Below are 18976 nucleotides of genomic sequence, written 5' to 3'. Positions count from 1 at the left end.
GAGCTGCTGTGGAGGTTCAGGAATTTCATTTTGTAGTTACATAGCTAACAAGTGACAAAGCTGGAAGTACAAACCAATTTCATAGCTGCAGTTGGTTTCCCTCTCTAGTAACCTAATTGTTTCATCTCTTGTGTCTGATAGTGTAGCAGAATTTAGCATTGTATGGGTATTTTCAATTTGAAATCTATCACTTTTAACAATTTTAATGTTGCTTTTCAATAGCTTTAGCTATGTAACATGGCAAGAAACCTTAAAGGCAAGTAGGGAAGATGCCTGCATAACCTAAAGAGATTTTTGAGTGCTAGGCTAAGGTATTTGGAGGCTGTTAAAAGTGACAAGAGCATATATCAAGCCTGTCCTATATGTTTAGGACAATATGCTTAGAACTAGGGATATGAATATATAAACTGTGGTCATGCCTCCACTATGGTTATAGTGTGGTTGAAGGAAAGAATCTATTTCTAAAAATATAAATGGTACTACAGTTAAGATCATTCCTATACGATGAACTTGTTACCCTTTAACATGAATACTGTACTACTCATTTATAATTAAAATGGGCTCCATTTTTTTCTTTCTTTCTTTCTTTCTTTTTTAAGATTTTATTTATTTATTTGACGCAGAGAGAGAGAGATTACAAGTAGGCAGAGAGGCAGGCAGAGAGAGAAGGGGAAGCAGGCTCCCTGCTGAGCAGAGAGCCCGATGCGGGGCTCTATCCCAGGACCCTAGGATCATGACCTGAGCCAAAGGCAGAGGCTTAACCCACTGAGCCACCCAGGCGCTCCAGGATATTTTCTTTTCTTCCCCACCCCCCAGGATATTTTCAATCACTACTTTGTTCCCTTGAAACCCAGTAGATTTTAAAAACTAGCAAACTCTTACTTAGGTCTTGCAAGGGCCTATAGGATAAATCCCCAGATTGTACATCATTGACCAAAGAAATGGATGCTGAGATCTTTTCTGGAATCAGTTGGGACTAGAACTGCTTATGTGCTGCTCAGTTACAAATATACATTGTTAGGGTATAGTGGTATATGTGAGATGCCTGAGAATCACGGCTTTTCCTTTTAAGTTTGTTTTTTTTTTTTAAAGATTTTTTTTTTTTTTTTGGACAGACAGATCACAGTAGGCAGAGAGGCAGGCAGAAAGAGAGGGGGAAGCAGGCTCCCTGGCAAGCAGGGAGCCCGATGCAGGGCTTGATCCCAGCAGTCTGGGATCATGACCTGAGCTGAAGGCAGAGGCTTTAACCCACTGAGCCACCCAGGGACCCCTTCCTTTTTTTTTTTTTTTTTTTTTTTTTGGACCCCTTCCTTTTAAGTTCTATGGTTTTCTGTTCCATCTTATACAGAGACAGTAATGATAATTATTATTTTAACCAGAGAAAGAAGTCTTTATCTTGGATGAACTATTTCCCATTTTTAAAAAATTGTATTTTACTGAAAATTTCCATTTTTTTTTATCACGTATGTAAACAGAATGGCAGAGCAAGTGTCTCAAAGGGGAGTATAGAAGACAATGGGATAGTTGGATCTATTTATGAATTGTGTCATTATAGCCACATTTATCAAGTATTGTACTTACCATATTTATCAAGTAGTCTGTTTTGGATTTTTTTTTTTTTTTGGTTATTTAAAAGCTTTAAAAAAATATACATAACTTTGATGCCTGAACATCTCTTGTGAAGAAAACCAATATTTGTATAGCTTTAGCCCAGAACTTGCTTTCACCAAAAATGGGTGCTGGGTATTGGATTTTCTTGTGTGGACTACAATAGAAATTATACTTCTTGTTGAACCAACCAAAGTAGGGTTTGTTGAAGTCATGATATAGCTTATGGTCAAGGGTACCAATCTGAATTGTCAAGCGTAGTAAATAACTAGCATTGTTACTAAAAATCTTTTCCCTGTTAATTAAAGAAGAACCCCACTCTTGAAGGTGTTTCTTTGAAAATAACCTATTATGAATTAAAGATTATACTTTCTGTAATTTTTTTTTCTTTTAGAATTTCATGTCATCCATTTGCAACCGTCTTTTCGAAGCACTGTTTCCTGGGTCTTCCTACCCAACTAGATTTTCAGCTTTAACCATTTTAGGCTCAATAGCTGAAATTTTTCCTGTCCCAGAAGGTAAGCTTTCAATAATGTTTCAGGAAAGTATTTTTTCTTGCAAAACACACTTAATCAACATTTTGTTTTATTTTAAGTTTTAGGTTTTTTTTGTCTTATGTTTAGGTTCTTAGGGGAGGTTTTTACGCTTAGTCTGTAATTCTTACTTGGACATAATTAAATTTGCCAGTAAAGGATGTAAGTCTGAGAAGTTGTTTTCAGTGGTCTTTATTTCCCAACCCAAAACTCCAGTTTTCATGGATTACACTTATTATGAGAAGAGTTGCTTCTCTCAACCTCCAATTCATGTGTTGCTATTTGAAGATAGTGTACAATCTGTTCTTTAAGTTTTAAAAATTAGAACAAAATAATAGTTTCTTTGTGTATAGCATTCCTCAGTGAGTCTTTGTGGTTAAAATGTGGTTTCCCTTATACGCTGTCAGTTTCATTAAGTCTTGATCTGGTTTCAGAAACGCAACATGAGGATGTCATTTCCAGGCATTCTGGTTTAGTGATAGCCTTTATTTCTCCTGTGGGGCACTCAAGAGGATGAACATTTAGCTTCCTTCTGAGTCAGTTTTTTTCCTTTTTGACAATCAATACTTTTTATCTCTGTACGTGAGTGTGTATGTTTTGATGTGGATTTCTTGTTTGTGCTCAGTCTTCCTTGACTGTGGTCAAATAGAAAAATATCCTGCTCAGCTGTTCTATTGGAGAGAATGGCCAGAGGACCAGGGAGCTTTATACTATAGTTGCCTTATTATTTTTATTAGTAGCAGTAGTAATAGTAGTCGTATTTAGTATTATTATTTTTAGTTTAAATTTGTCAACAAAGTATAATTTTTCGGCAGGGAGGAGGACGGATTTTGCTGCTAATACAGCCTTGGTTCATTTGAAGGACACCATTTTTTTTTCAAGTTTTTATTATGAAAAGATTCAAACCACCACAGCAAAGTTTCAGGAATAGTTCATGAACAGCCGTGTACCCGCTCCCTCGATTCATCAGTTGTTAATATTTTGCTGTATTTGGTTTATCTCCATCTCATATATTTTCTAACCATGACACAATGATCAAATTCAGGATATTTAATGTTGACATGATGCTGTTATCTAATATATAATCTATAACAAAATTTACCAGTTATCCCATTAAGTGGCTTTTTTTATTTTTTATTTTTTATTTTTTATTTTTTTAAAGATTTTATTTATTTACTTGACAGAGAGAGATCACAAGTAGATGGAGAGGCAGGCAGAGAGAGAGAGAGAGGGAAGCAGGCACCCTGCTGAGCAGAGAGCCCGATGCGGGACTTGATCCCAGGACCTGAGATCATGACCTGAGCCGAAGGCAGTGGCTTAATCCACTGAGCCACCCAGGCGCCCCTAAGTGGCTTTTTTTAGAAAAGGGAAGTTTTTGCTGTGACCTGGGAAATGATCCAAGATTACACAGTGCATTTTGTTGTTATGCCTCTTTAGCCTCCTTCAATCTGGAAAGTTTTTTATTTTGTGACATTAACATTTTGGGAGAATGTGTCTGCATTTGGGTTTGCCTTATTGTTTCCTCATGATTGACTTAGGTTGTGCATTTTGGGTAAGAATATTGCACAGGTAATGTGGTGTTCTTCCCAGGGCATCGTATCAGGAGGTACATGAGTTTGGTTTGTCCTGTTACTCATGATGATAAATTTGATCACCTGATTAGGATAATAAGTGGTAGGCTGAAAAGCAACTCACAAAGGATATCATTAAATCTTTAGAACCTGTGACTGTGAACCTTACGTAGAAAGGGGGCCTTTGTAGATATGATAAATTAAGTATCTTAAAATGAGATAATTCTGGATTATCTGGATGGGCCTAAATGGCACCACAGCTGTTGTTAGAGGAACAGGGGGAGATATGACACACAGAATAGGAGGAGTCACTATGTTAGTGGATGTGGAGATTGGAGTGATATGGCTTCAAGCCATAGAATGCTGGCATCCTTCAGAAGTAGAACAAAGCAAGGCATGAGTTTTCCCTTAGAGCCTCTAGACTACGCATGGCCCCACCAGCACCTTCTATCAGGCTAATTGGACGTTAAACAAAATGGCTTCCAGTACCGTGAAAAAATACATGTCTGTGGTTTTGAGCCACCAGGTTTATGGTAATGTGTTACAACATGCACAGAAAATGAATACAGTGGTATCCATCAGTTAAGGGAATTTCAGTGGTACTGCAACTGAATTTAGAAAATAAGGTTTTTCTTGACAGTGATTTGATTACCCATTTAACAAAAATTTTTCTGTATGTTTAATATAGTTATGGTTGCACCTAGGTGTTGAGAAAGAACACTAGCCTGAATTGCACTGGTAATTTTTTAATTGAGAGAGTGTTTAATATATTTAAGTGTACTTTAAAAAGTGAATAACCTGAGTCATTTTCCTAATGAATGAGTCACATATAATTGGGCAGTGACTGATATAACAGTAATTATGTTAATTAAACAACTGGGAGGTAATGCAAATGGAGCAAGCCATACTTTACCCATTAACTAACTATCTTTCTTCTTTCTTTCTTTCTTTCCTCCTTTCTTTCTTTCTAGAGAGGGAGAGGGGGTGGGAAGTGTAGAAGCAGAGAGGAAGAGAGAGAGAGAGGGAGAATCTTAAGCAGCTTCCATGCCCAGAGCAGAGCCTGATGCAGGCCTGGATCTCATGACCCTGAGATCATGACCTGAGCTGAAATCAAGAGTCTGGACACTTAAGCAACTGAGCCACCCAGGTGCCCCTTTAGCCATGAACTTTAAAGGGGCTAAAGAGGCACAACCATGAATTACAGGGTGGAAAACACAAATTCATTCTTTACCTTTACTTCAAGAACTTGAATGTGGGTTTTTTAAAAAAAATATTTTATTTATTTATTTGACAGAGAGAGAGAGATCGAGAGAGAGATCACAAGTAGGCAGAGAGGCAGGCAGAGAGAGAGGGGAAGCAGGCTCCCCGCTGAGTAGAGAGCCCCATGCGGGGCTCGATCCCAGGACCCTGAGATCATGACCTGAGCCGAAGGCAGAGGCTTAACCCACTGAGCCACCCAGGTGCCCCTGAATGTGGGTTTTTATATTATTTTTTTGAAAAACTGTGATTTGGGATTAGTCAAAATGGTTTCTGCCTTTCCTTAAGTATATCCTAGTTCAAGAAGAATAAGCCACATGTACCTTTTTCACTTAGAATAAATGTCACAGTATTCGTGGTGAAAAATTGGATTTCACAATTATATTAAAAGGGTTTGCCCAGCAAATATTTATTTAATGCTTATTATATATGTCAAGCAGCTAAGGATATGCAGTGTACAAAACAAAATGCTTCCTATTCTTGAGCTTAGATATTTTAGTGAAGGGAGACGACAATAGAATAACAAGTAACACATAGAATATCAGATGGAGATAAGTATTATGAAAAAATATTTCAGGAAGGAAAGTTGGGGGAATATAGAGAGTCTAGGGGGGTGGGGAGCTGTTTTTTACAATGGTGTCAGAGAAGGTTTCAGATTTGAGCAGAGCTCCTAAACAGCCAGTGGATCAAAGAAGAAATCACAAGGGAAATTAGAAAATACTTTGAGAGGAAGGAAAAAAGAGCATAATTTACCAGAACTTATGGGATGAAGCAAAAGCAGTGCTGTTAGGGAGATTTAGAGCTGTAAATACCTAAAAACGAGAAAAGATCTCAAATCAATAAGCTAACTTTACACCTCAAGGAATGAGAAAGAGAAGAGCAAACCTAACCCAAATTTAGTAGAAGGAAGGAAATGAAGATTAGAACAAAGACAAACAACATGGGGAATAGGAAAACATTATAGAGAATCAACAAAAACAAACGTTTGTTTTTTTAAAAGGTCAACAAAATTGACAAAATTTTAGCTATACTAAGAATAAAACAAAAGAAGGTGCAAATAACAAAGATCAGAAATATAAGCAGGGACATTTGTACTGACCTTACAGAAATAAAAAGGATTGTAAGACAGTATTATGAACAATTACATTTTCAATAAATTAGGTAGCTTAGATGAAATGGACAGATTCCTAGAAACAGACAAATTGCTGACTTAACAAATAGAAAATTTGTTATCCGTAGCAAATAAGAGGTCAGGTCATTAATTAAAAGCCTCTCAGTAAAGGAAAGTCCAGAGGGAGTGGCTTTACTGGTGAATTCTACCGAACATTTATTTATTTATTTATTTATTTATTTATTTTTAAAGATTTTATTTATTTATTTGACAGAGAGAGATCACAAGCAGGCAGAGAGGCAGGTAGAGAGAGAGGAGGAAGCAGGCTCCCTGCTGAGCAGAGAGCCCCATTCGGGGCTCGATTCCAGGACCCTGAGATCATGACCTGAGCCGAAGGCAGCGGCTTAACCCACTGAGCCACCCAGGCGCCCCTCTACCGAACATTTAAAGAATTAATGTCAGTTCTTCTCAAACTCTTCTAAAAAATTGGACAGGAGGGAACATTTCCAAATTCATTCTGTGAAGCCAGCATCACCCTAGTACCAAAGCCAGATAGAGACACCACAAGAAAACTATAAGCCAATATCCCTTATGAGCATAAATGCAAAAATTCTCAAGAGAATACTAGCAAACCAAACCCAACACCCTATTAAAAGTATTATACCCATGACTAACCAAAGTGGAATTTATCCCAGGAATGCAGGGGTGGTTCAATGTAAGAAAAAAATAGTCGATGTAATATACCACATTAAAATGATGGGGGAAAAACCTCATGATAATCTCAACTGATACAGAAAAACTGTTGACAAAATTCAGCATCCTGATATGATAAATATACACTCAAGAAGCTAGGAATAGAAAGGAGCTTCCTCAGTAGGTTAAAGGACATTCATGAAAAACCCACACTTGACACCAAACTCAATGTTAAAAGACCAAAAGAAAGTCTTTCCTTTGAGATCAGGAACAAGGCACAGATACTCATTTGCCCACTGGTGTCACTGTTGTACTGAAAACTTCAGCCAGAGCAGTAAGGCAAGAAAAAGGAATTAAAAGCATCTGAGTTGGAAAAGAAGCAAATTTAAGCAGAGGCATGAATGAAATGACAAAAACTCCACTCACTTGCTTTAGGAATTTCACAGGTTTGCACTAACTTGTGAATTACGATTAAAAAAGAAATGCGGGGGCGCCTGGGTGGCTCAGTGGGTTAAGCCTCTGCCTTGGGCTTGGGTCATGGGTCCTGGGATCGAGCCCTGCATCGGGTTCTCCACTCAGCAGAGAGCCTGCTTCCCTCCCCCCACTGCCTGCCTCTCTTCCTACTTGTGATCTCTCTCTGTCAAATAAATAAATAAAATCTTTTTTAAAAAATAAATAAATAAAAAAGAAATGCGCATCATATTGAACATCTTCATGTTTTCAGGTGTTATCAGAGTGGGTAATATGTTAAATCTTGTTAATGTTCTTTGCATTCTGTGAAACCTGTTATTGCCACAATTGTTTAGTCTTAATCTCAGAGTTAAGTGGATTTGGTGACTACCATAATTTTTTTGTGATAGTTTTTCTGTTCATTTCTTGGTTGGCTGCAGTTCACCTTTGTTTTGAGAAGAGTTATTGGAGAAATATAGTTCTTAATTTCTTAAACATTCAAAAATGCTTCTATTGACATTGTTCTTGATGCTGGAGTAGGATTTTTTTTTTTAAGATTTATTTATTTATTATTCAAGAGAGACAGAGAGAGCATAGGGAAGGGGCAGACGGAGAGAGTGAATCCTCAAGCAGACTCCACCCTGAGTGTGGAGCCCAGTGCAGTACTGAATCTCAGGACATTGAGATCATGACCTGAGCCAAAATCAGGACTTGGATGCTTAACCAACTGAGCCACTTAGACGCCCCTGGAGTAGGATATTGATGTATAATTTTTCACCACACCTTTCTCTGAGATTGTTGCTCCACAGTCTTCTAGCACTACATGTTGCTAAGGTGAAGAGTTAATGTTGTCCCATTTTGGAGATAAATTGAGCTTTTGTGCCTGAATAGTCAGAAGACTCCTTCACTATCTTTGATGCCTAGCAATTCTATTAGGATACATCATCATATCAATTATTCTATGTTGGTTTAACTAAGACATGGTAGGACTTTGGATTCTAGGTTAAGACATTTTACAAAGATTTTTTAGAAGTCATTCCTAAATTTATTTTTTTTATTTGTTTAAAAACTAACTTAAGAATCTTTTATATACAGTATAACCTTTTGAAAAAGAATGGTTTTGTTTATTTATATATTTTTAAAGATTTTAAAATTTCATTTATTCATGAGAGACAGAGAGAGAGGCAGATGCAGAGGGAGAAGCCTCAGGGAGCCTGATGAGGAACTTGATCCCAGGAGGCCTAAGCTGAAGACAGAGGCTTAACCAACTGAGCCACCCAGGTGCTCCTAGAATGAAGTGGTTTTAAACAAAATTTTAAGAAGTGCTTTTTATTTGGGGAACTTTAATATTTATTTTATCATTTTAGGAAGTAAGGAAAAATTATTCTTTTGTGCTGTTATGGGTAAACTGTGAATGTGAATATTTGCACCAATTTTCTATAAATTTGGTCAGATAACTTCAACATGTTGATTTCCTTTTTCTTTTATTAACTTAAAAAAAATTATTTAAGTAGGCTCCATGCCCAACGTGGGTCTTAAACTCACGAGTCTCAGATCAAGAGTCACATGCTCTACCAAGTGAGCCAGCTAGGCGCCCCTTCTTATTATTCACTTTTAAATCTTTTTCTATTTTTAGGTCAAGTCCAAACAGTGTATCAGCTGAGCCATGATATTGATATTAGTCGCTTCCACACACTAATGGAATGTTTTACCAGCACTTTTGAAGAAGTTAAGATTTTAGCATTTGATCTTCTGATGAAGTTACCAAAAACAGTTGTACAGTTTCAGGTATTTGGACCTTCCTGTGTGAATGTGAATGTGGTGTATGCATGAAGACTTTATTTTAGCAGCAAATAAAGCAATCTGTGGATTATGCAGGCTTTTTGCGTCTACCTTCTCACATCTTCTGATCTTTCACTTATCATTAATACTCCTAGTGTTGCAGGGTGAGAGGTTGGAGGAGGTAGGGATGGATGGTGTGAAGAAAGGAAATACCATGAGAGAAAATGAACTACAAATCCTTGAGCTTTGCTTCTTTTATTGTTTTGGTAAAAAAAAAAAGGACGTGTAAGAAGCGGTAGGTTGTCTTGCTCACAGGAGTATTGGTAGATTTCAGTTAACTGTGGTCTCCCCAGTTCCCGTTTACTGTGGACATGTTAATATTCTGTCAAAACACATCACTTACAGTAACTTGCGTTTTTTGAGATAACATCCTTGCTAAGTTGACTGGGAAGCTGAGTATAAGTGAGGCAGAGAATGTGTTTCTGATCTTCCAACAAGCAATAGCTAAACTGAGACTGAAACTCAGGGTACTTGAGGTTAACAGCAGTTTTCTACCCCTGCCTTCTACCCCATCCCTAGCCCCCATTCTCTTCCTGACAGCAGGCACTGCCAAACGTGGGGTGGGAAGAAAAGGGGGGGCTCGAGAGTGAGGGCACAGCATGGGGATGGGTCTGCAGGGGACCCTCCAGCCGAGGTGCTTGGCTGTGCCCTTGAGGTGTGTTCTGGGGCTGTGAGATCACCAGCATCCGTGGGTTTATTGGCTCTAGGGCTTTGCTCTGGCTTTCTGTTAGAGCTTATAGAGGCCAAAGGCGTCTACCAGGGCTGTTGCTGAGTCTGTTCTCTGGCTGTTAGGCTCTAGCTAGGGCAGGACAGCTTGTAGATACAGTGGGATTCTTCTTCTTCTTCTTCTTTTAAGATTTTATTTATTTATCAGAGAAAGAGCACAAGAGCAGGGGGAGGGATAAAGGGAGAGGGAGAAGGATGTTCCCACTGAGCAAGGAGCACAGTGTGGGGCTTGATCCTAGGACCCTGCGGTCATGACCTGAGCCGAAGGCAGATGTTTAACCCACTGAGCCACACGGGCGCCCTGAGATGCAGTGGGATTCTGTAGGAGCACATGTCAGAGATCACAAGGAATCTGTTTCATTGGCTTCCAGATGGCATTGCAAGATCCTAGAGCATCTTTTCTAACTTGGGTCTGTATTAGGAGTGGTTCTCCAGTGTCCGTTTATCTTTGTGATCTTTCAGGTGCCTTGGTAAGCAGAAGCTTCCTTTGATGCTTGGGCTTCTAGCTTTTGTACCAAATGGAGTTTTTAAAGGAGGTGCTTTCTCTTCCTTTCTTCTCTCCCACCTGCTCATTCTCCTTGTCCCTTACCATTCATCACACTGAAGGCTTTTATTATGTATGATATATATATGTCATTTGTATATCATACATACATACCTATGACTCATTCCTGGCAAATATTTTGAAACTATCTCAAGTTGGGGGGGGGGGTATATATATAGCACCTATATGAAAGACTTGGTTGGTCCTTTGAAATAACTTTAAAATGTTTTTGAATCCAAACTAATTTCTCTAAGGACCTATGTATATATATTTTTGATGGCATATTTTTGTAGTATATGACTTTATTACTCACATTGTCTGTTGCCCTTTTTTCTTGTAGAACTACATATCCAAGGTCTTTATATTATATTTTTACTGACCTTAAATGATAGAACAAAGATATTTTATTTATTTATTTTAAGATTTTTTTTTTTAAAGATTTTATTTATTTATTTGACAGACTGAGATCACAAGTAGGCAGAGAGGCAGGCAGAGAGAGAGGAGGAAGCAAGCTCCCTGCTGAGCAGAGAGCCTGATGCGGGGCTTGATTCCAGGACCCTGGGATCATGACCTGAGCTGAAGGCAGAGGCTTTAACCCACTGAGCCACCTAGGCGCCCCTATTTATTTTAAGATTTTATTTATTTATTTGAGAGAGAGAGAGAGAGAGAGAGAGTGCGCGCATGCGCGCGCAAGTGAGACAGCACCAGCAGTGGGAACAGCAGAGGGAGAGGGAGAAGCTGACTCCCCACTGACTGGGGAGTCAGTGGACCCTGGGATTCCAGGATCCTGGGATCATGACCTGAACTTAAGGCAAGATGCATAATCGACTGAGCCACCCAGGTGCCCTGGAACAAAGATACTTTAGACTCCAAAGGCTATTTATTGTGTTTCTTACTTGTCAGTTAAGCAATTCAGGGACCTAACTGTTCGTTATCAAAAAATGAGGGCTTAGATGCTTAATTGGTTCTTTTTATTATTTATTTTGATTTTAACTTTTGGCCACTCTCTTTAAGTTTTTTAGGTCACAGAAAATTAAACATATCAAATGATAAAGAATTTAAACTGAAAGAAACAGGTATTTGAATCAATATGTTTGATATCTATTGTAAATTAATAGATTTCCAATTAAAGTAAATATTGGTGTACCTATAGCCAAATTAAAAGTTAATCTTGTAATGATTTTTTTCCCTTGCATTAGACAATTATGGAGTAATCCTAGTAGAATTAATATTATTGAGCAGTGAAACCCTGAAACCCAGTGTAGTGAACATGTAATATGCTGTCTCTTGACCTCAGCCCAGTGCCTTTCCATACAGATTACAGTGAACTGTCCTTTAGTCTCTTCTTTAGGACATGTGTGTGAGTGGATGTTTCTATGACATACAGGTGTGGGAGCTCTGATGGAGAATTTCTGAGGCTGATATGATCCCTTTATTTTCTACATTTATATATATATGGATCTTTGCCAGGAATAGCCCTGTGGATTTGTACTTGTGTGTGAATTTCTATTTTTTTTCCATTGAATTTGCTGAATAGGGAGGGGGTTGAGGGGAGTGTAGGAGTATGCTGCTCAGGTAAAACAGACTTGAACATACAAAAAAACCCCTCTGGTCTATATGGAAATAAAAAGATTTCTGATTATAGTCATCGCAGAATTTCTATAAGAAAAAGTATGCTTCTGCTGGAGAAAGAGGTACTAAAAAAAAGCTTTATCAGTGTCAATTTCCCAATCACATTATTTTCAAGATCCTCATCACTAGAGCTGAGTAATAATAATAATCAGTAATAACTATAATAAAAAAAAGTCTAACCTATATTCTGGGAAAAGGGGAATTGAATTAATATTTATATCAAATTTCAGTTATGTGGCAGGCTCTGATTTTAAATTCCTTCAAATTAAAGAAATGTTTCAGTGACAGTTACTGAGTCTGTTCTTTATTCCAGGATTCAGAGAAACTGCAAGGCTTATTCCAAGCAGCATTGGAGCTCAGCTCAAGCACTAAACCATATGACTGTGTGACAGCTTCCTACCTGCTGAACTTCTTAATCTGGCAGGATGCCCTGCCCTCATCTCTGTCTGCCTACTTAACTCAGCAGGCTGCATGTGGAGCTGGAGATAAGTCTGCCATTGTGGTGGAGAGGAACACATTAATGGGTTTGTATTGAATAAATGTCCTTTTGCTGTTGCTTATCAAAACCAGTATCTTACTTTCTCTCTATTCATTTAGTTAGCGTAGCTAGTGGCAAACATTTATTTTGTGTTTTTTACATTTTTAAAAAATTTTTAAAAGGTTTTTAAAATTTATTTGAGAGAGAGAATGAGGAAGAGATAGATTGAGAACACAAACAGGGGGGAATAGCAGAGGGAGAGGGAGAAGCAGGCTCCCTGCTAAGCAGGGAGCCCAACTTGGAGCTTGATCCCAGGATCCTGAGATCATGACCTGAGCCACCTAGGAGCCCCTATTTTGTGTTTTGTTTTTGTGTGTTTTTTTTTTTTTTTAATTGAAGAGTTTACTAGTATATAAGAATACTACGAATTTCTCTTTTGCAAGTAAATAATTTACTGAGCTATAACACTGTTTCTAAACAGAGGATTCATGTTTAAATTCATGTTTAAATAATCTACTTATTTGTAGATTATTCAAATGGACACTAATAGAGCTCTTATTTAAATAGGATGTCTTTATAAAAAATGTACTTTTTTGGGGGCAGAAATTTTACTATGACTATAGCCAGATCATCTTTGCTCTTTCTATAAAGGGCAGAGTTCCTTTGTCTATCAGGTTTATGTTTTAACGGAGTGTCAGACCCCTGCCTTTTACTCTTCCCATATAGCCAGTTCTAAAACCTAGCTGACTGGTTTAGGTCTAGTGATTTCCAGTAAATATTTCTTGGGGATTCATGTGCTTAATTTTGTGCTAATAAATCTTCATTTGGACTTGCATTGTAAATAAGGACAGATACGCATTTTTATTTAAAAAAGAGAGAGGTCAGATGTAGGAAGAGTGTTAAAAACTGTTGTCTCCAAGATGGTAAAAAATGCCCCGAGAAAGGGAACTAATAATGGGAGAAAATTAGGAGGCTGTGGGTAGTTCTGTTGGAAATGGGGATAAGGAGGGGACAAGTACCATGGAAGATAGCACCTGTCCACTCTAGTTGCTTCAGGGCTGGACTCAAAAGGAGACCTTAATACACGACAGGAAGAGGTTTGTACTTGGGGCAAACTGTTCATGTACAGGCTTTCAAATTCAAGTCATTTAAAAAAACTATGAGCTATTTCAAGCATATAAAAATATTTAAATATAGATATAGGCTATAAATAGTAATTGTATAAAAATGTCACAAGTTTTATTCCCAAGCTAGGTAATTACAGTCAATTAAGAAGTACAATAGCACCGGGACGCCTGGGTGGCTCAGTTGGTTAAGCAGCTGCCTTCGGCTCAGGTCATGATCCCAGCGTCCTGGGATCGAGTCCCACATCGGGCTCCTTGCTCATCAGGGAGTCTGCTTCTCCCTCTGCCTCTGCCTGCCATTCTGTCTGCCTGTGCTTGCTCTCTCTCCCTCTCTCTCTCTCTCTCTCTCTGACAGATAAATAAATAAAATCTAAAAAAAAAAAAAAAAAAATCTTAAAAAAAAAAAAAAAGAAATACAATAGCACCCATACCTTTAAAGCTTCTCTTCTATCCTAGCTCCCTCCCCAGCCACATAATAACTCTTCTGTGTTTTATATCAGTCTTTCATCTTGTTTTTACCAAAATTTTACCACCCATGTATATATCATTAAGCAATATATTATTTACTTTGACATGATTTTGAATTTTATATAAATAGTACCATATGTATTATACAAATTTACTGCATTTTATTAATGCATTCTCCTGTTGAGGGACTTCTTTTTTCTAAATAAATAAAGCTGATGTGAACATTCTCATATATATCTCTTCTAATGGACAGGTCTCAGATATTATGGTAAACAAAAAAGTAGAATAGCCTTGTTATAAAGTATGTGCATCTTCAACTTAACTAGGTGATGGCAGATAGATTTTTAAATTACATTACCACCAATAAATTTTGAAGAGTTGTATATTACATCATCACTATAACTTGCTATTGTCAGATTTTAGAGGTTTATGGAATATAAAGTGGTATCTTGTGGTTTCATCTTGCATTTTTCTGGTTGCTAATGCAACTGAGCATCTTTTTACATGTTTATAAGCAATTCACTTCTCCCCTTCTGTGAAATTCCTGTTCATGTTCTTTAGTTTTCTGTAGGGCTGTTTGTCTTTCTCCTATTGATTTTTTAGAACTTCTTTGTGTATTTTATTTTTTTTATTATTATTATTTTTTTAAAGATTTATTTATTTATTTGACAGAGAGATCACAAGCAGGCAGAGAGAGAGAGGAGGAAGCAGGCTCCCTGCTGAGCAGAGAGCCCGATGCGGGGCTCGATCCCAGGACTCTGAGATCGTGACCTGAGCCGAAGGCAGCGGCTCAACCCACTGAGCCACCCAGGCGCCCCTCTTTGTGTATTTTAAATGTTAATAATTTACTGGTTATACACAGCTTTAAAATTTAAAGTATAACTCTAGAGTGGTTAGAGGAGATACCGTCTGTGCTGGGATAACTGAGTAGTTACATGCAGAAGAATGAAGCTGAACCTACTTCTTTATACCATACGCAAAAATTAGTTTAAAATGGATCAAAGACCTAAATACAAAAACTAAAAAGAATAAAACTCTTAGAAGAAAACACAAGGTAAATCTTTGTAAACTTAGGATTAGATAGTGGTTTCTTAGATCTGGCATCCACAGCACAAGCAAAGAAAAAATAGATAAATTGGACTTAATGAAAATTTGAAACATGTGTCAAGGATGTCCTTAAGAAAGTGAAAAGACAACCTGTAGAATGGGAAGCATATTTGGGGTTCCTTTATCTGAGAAAGGACTTGTATCTAGAATATATAAGGAATTTTTACAACTCCCTAGTAAAACGATATAACCAAATTTAAAAATGGACAAAGAATCTGAATAGACATTTCTCCATAAAAGATAAATGTGAAAAATAATCACATGAAAAGATGCTCCACATCATTAGCCAGTAGGGAAATGCAAATCCAAATTAACAATGAGGAAGCACTTCACACCCAGTAGGGTGGCTATAAACAAAATAAAAGCAGAGCCCTCACCCACTGCTGGCAGGAATATAAAATGGTACAGCTACATTGGAAAACAGTCTGGCAGTTCCTTAGAGAGTTAAACATGGCATTACCATATGATCCTACAGTTCCACACTGAGGCTGCTGTAACAGGATACCTTAGCCTGGGTGGCTTCAACAACAAACATTTATCTCTCATGGTTCTGGAGGCTGGGAAGTTCAAGATTAAGGTGTGAGTAATTTCAGTTCCTGGTGAGAACCCTCTCCCTGACTTCAGACAGCACCCTCTTGCTCTGTGCTCACATGGAGGAGAGGAAGCCAGCTCTGGTCTCTCTTCCCCATCTTATAAGGACTCTAATCCCGTCATGAGGGTCCCACTCTCACAATCTCATCTAAACCTAATTTCCTCCTAAAGACTCCATTTTCAAATATGGGACTTGGGGCTTCAAATAGGAATTTGGGGAAGGATGTAAACATTTAGTCCATACTGGACATACATTGAGAGAAATGAAAACTATGCCCAAACAAAGACTTGTATGTGAATGTTCACAGCAGAATTATCCTTAATAGCCAAAACACAGGAACAGCTCCCATGTCTATTAACTGATAAATGGATAAATAAAATGTGGTGTGTTCATACAAGGGACTGTTTTTCAACCATGAAAAGGAATGAAATACTTCTGTATGATCCATTGTGGATGAACTTTGAAAATACTGCTAAGTGGAAGAAGCCCCATATTTTATGATTCTGTTTATGTATGTCCAGAATAGGCAAATCTATAGACACAGAAAATAGATAAGTTTTTGCTTAGGGCTGGGGATGGTGAGAGATGCGAGGAGGGGAGTGACTGATAATGGGTAAGGGTTTTTTTTGGGGGGTGGGATTAAAATGTTCTGAAATTCACTGTAGTGATGATTGCACATATCTGTGAATATACTAAAAACCACTGACTTATATACTTGAAATGTGTAAATTGTGTGGTATGTGAATTATACCTCAATAAAGGCATTGTTTAAAAAAACCACAAAACAACAACTGTTCAAGTAGCCCATGGTGCATGGGCCTGGGGTCTGGTTCCCTAGATAGAGGATGTCTAGGAGGAATGATTCAGAGTCAATGCTGAAAACGGATCCAGGAAGTTAGGGAAAGACCCAGTTCTGCTTTCTTGACTGGAAATGCATAGCAGGCTGGATCACTTTGAAAATTTCTTTTTTAATATAAAACCTCTAACACAGTTGAGTTGAGCTGGATTTTTCTGTGGGGACTTTTAAGCTATTCACAAATTTATAAATGTGTTTTTAAGCGGGCATTACTTTGGTTTTTTGTTTGCTTTTTCTAGTCATCAAATGCTTGTTGGAAAATCTTGAGGAAGAAGTATCTCAGGCGGAAAATTCTCTCCTTCAGGCAGCAGCATCATTTCCACTGTATGGGCGAGTTCACTGTATCACTGGAGCTTTGCAGAGGTTATCTCTAAAGTAAGTGTAGCCACAGCTCTCTCCTGAGCATGCGTTTCTGAACTTTAAACCCTTACTGGAATGTGTCCTGGGAAAGGAGTATATTGACTTAAAGATAATTAAAAATTAGATTTTAAAAATGTACACATATTTTTATATCTTAAATATTTCATAGATTGCACAATTTTGAAATAGATTCTTTTATGTAATTTCCATTTGAAAATTTTGAATTTTGCTTGTAGTGTAAATTTCCTTACTGTCCTCGTTGCAGTAGCCTGCGGTTGGTGAGCGAATGGAGACCTGTGGTAGAGAAGCTCCTTTTGATGTCTTACAGGCTTTCTGCTGTGGTGTCTCCTGTCATTCAGAGCTCCTCCCCAGAGGGCCTTATCCCAATGGACACTGATTCAGGTCAGCAAATGAAAAAAGCTAGAATTCCTGTATTTTTTGCTCATCGTGCCTCTCCCTGCCAAATCATTTCTTTGGGAAGATACAGAAGCTAATAGGTGGGTCAAGAAGCTATTTATTATGGTTAGTGATATCTTCTGCCATTTTAGTAATGTCTTTAACTCTTAAAAAATAACCAAAACAAATAAATGAACCGGGTGATGAACAAGATACTTCCTCTTCTAGGGTAAATCGGATTTTCTAATATTGTCATTTCAGAGCACCACCTACCAGGTAGCTGCTGGGGCTGGGAGAGTGAGCAATAAATCAGGAGGTGGGGTTTAGTCAGAGATGGAAGCTTATTAGGAATCAGGAATGGGCAAAGGGCATTTTACATACAGAGACTGTTTAATGAAAATAAAAAATAGGAGGAGATACTCAAAATGCCCCAAATTGAACTCATGAACTTTCATCTCCCTTTTCCCTCCCAAGCCCTGTGTCTTTGCAAATGGCCCTAACAAAGGTCTGTTTGTGCACATCAGGAGCCTAGCAGTGCTTGATGTCTCTCTTCTGTTCCTTACATATCTTGCTTGGCTTCATGTTCTTTCAGTGGTACCCCTTAAATATCTCTCAAATCTCTTGTTTTTATCTGCCACCCTCTTACCTTCTCCCAGGCTTTAATCTCTCTTGTTTGGATGACTCTAGGGGTCTTCCAGCTGGTTTCACCCCCATCTACTCTTATCAGCTCCTTCCATTTTCTTTTTATACTATATCCACAGCAATCTTTCCTACTCATGTCATTCATCATGCTTCCCATAATCTCTGCTTAACCCTTGTGCTCTGCCCCACCCCATTTGTTTAAAATACTTGAGTGACCTCAGACCAGGTCCTGTAATAGTTGGGCTCCTGCAACCTTGCGGGTCTTGTCCCTTTTTCTTCCCAAAGTGTTCTTCATGGAGTTATTGCGATTTAAGAAGGATTTTATCGATACTTTCCTCTGTTGTCCTTAGCAAGTGCCTGGTAGAAATAGGTATACAATAAATATTTGTTACCATGAATAAATCAATGAGTGAGCAGTTCCAGAAAGGATAGGAACTAAACCCAGTGCGTGGGATGCTGTAGGTGGGCGTATATACACCTGTCCTGTAACAGCCAGAAGGGATTGTCTGGGAAAGGTGTACGTTTAGTGTTAAAATAAAGTTTGTGAATGCATTTGAGGAGTGCACATGATAGGCTTGTACTAAGAACACACTGAGCGTATCATAAACACCCAATTAAAGTAACTTGGAGTTGCGCGTTTGCATAGAAAATGTTGGGTTTTGTTCTTTACTAAAAATGAATTGGCAGATTGGTGACAGTTTATGATAGTAAGACACAGTTATTTGTTTATTTTGGGTGATAGTCTACCAAAACTTGATGTTTTAGTTTTCCTACTAAAACAACATGTGGGAATAAGAAACATCCTATCTTAAAGCTAATATTTGGGTCAGGCAAGTATCAGTATATTCTGGATGAGAAATCTTGAATACTTGTCATCCATCGTGGGTGGGGCCTATAGCATATGCCAAAATTCTGTTATTAAAGTTTTAGAATGTCTTTTGGTCTCAAAAATAGTCTGTGGCCCTTAGACTTTTCCTTGATTTTGC

At 38.0% G+C, this 18976-nt stretch overlaps 1 protein-coding gene across 7 annotated transcripts in view; it reads left to right on the top strand.

Annotated features, from left to right (window-relative positions):
• Positions 1-18976, top strand: part of THADA (THADA armadillo repeat containing) — a 328389-nt gene that overhangs the window by 27869 nt on the left and 281544 nt on the right. For 5 of the 7 annotated variants that reach the window (XM_047747152.1, XM_047747153.1, XM_047747149.1 and 2 more), the window contains 5 exons: positions 2003-2126; positions 8860-9011; positions 12281-12491; positions 16832-16967; positions 17218-17354. In XM_047747152.1, coding sequence (XP_047603108.1) covers positions 2003-2126; positions 8860-9011; positions 12281-12491; positions 16832-16967; positions 17218-17354 — 760 coding nt within the window. The remainder of the gene's footprint in view (positions 1-2002; positions 2127-8859; positions 9012-12280; positions 12492-16831; positions 16968-17217; positions 17355-18976) is intronic. The other 2 variants (XM_047747155.1, XM_047747154.1) reach the window with 1 other exon arrangement.

Source organism: Lutra lutra, chromosome 9 (assembly GCF_902655055.1).
Source record: "Lutra lutra chromosome 9, mLutLut1.2, whole genome shotgun sequence".
In the NCBI taxonomy this organism is placed as follows: Eukaryota; Metazoa; Chordata; class Mammalia; order Carnivora; family Mustelidae; genus Lutra; species Lutra lutra.
Note: the sequence above shows the minus strand (reverse complement) of the source record. Positions and strands in the feature narration are given on the sequence as shown.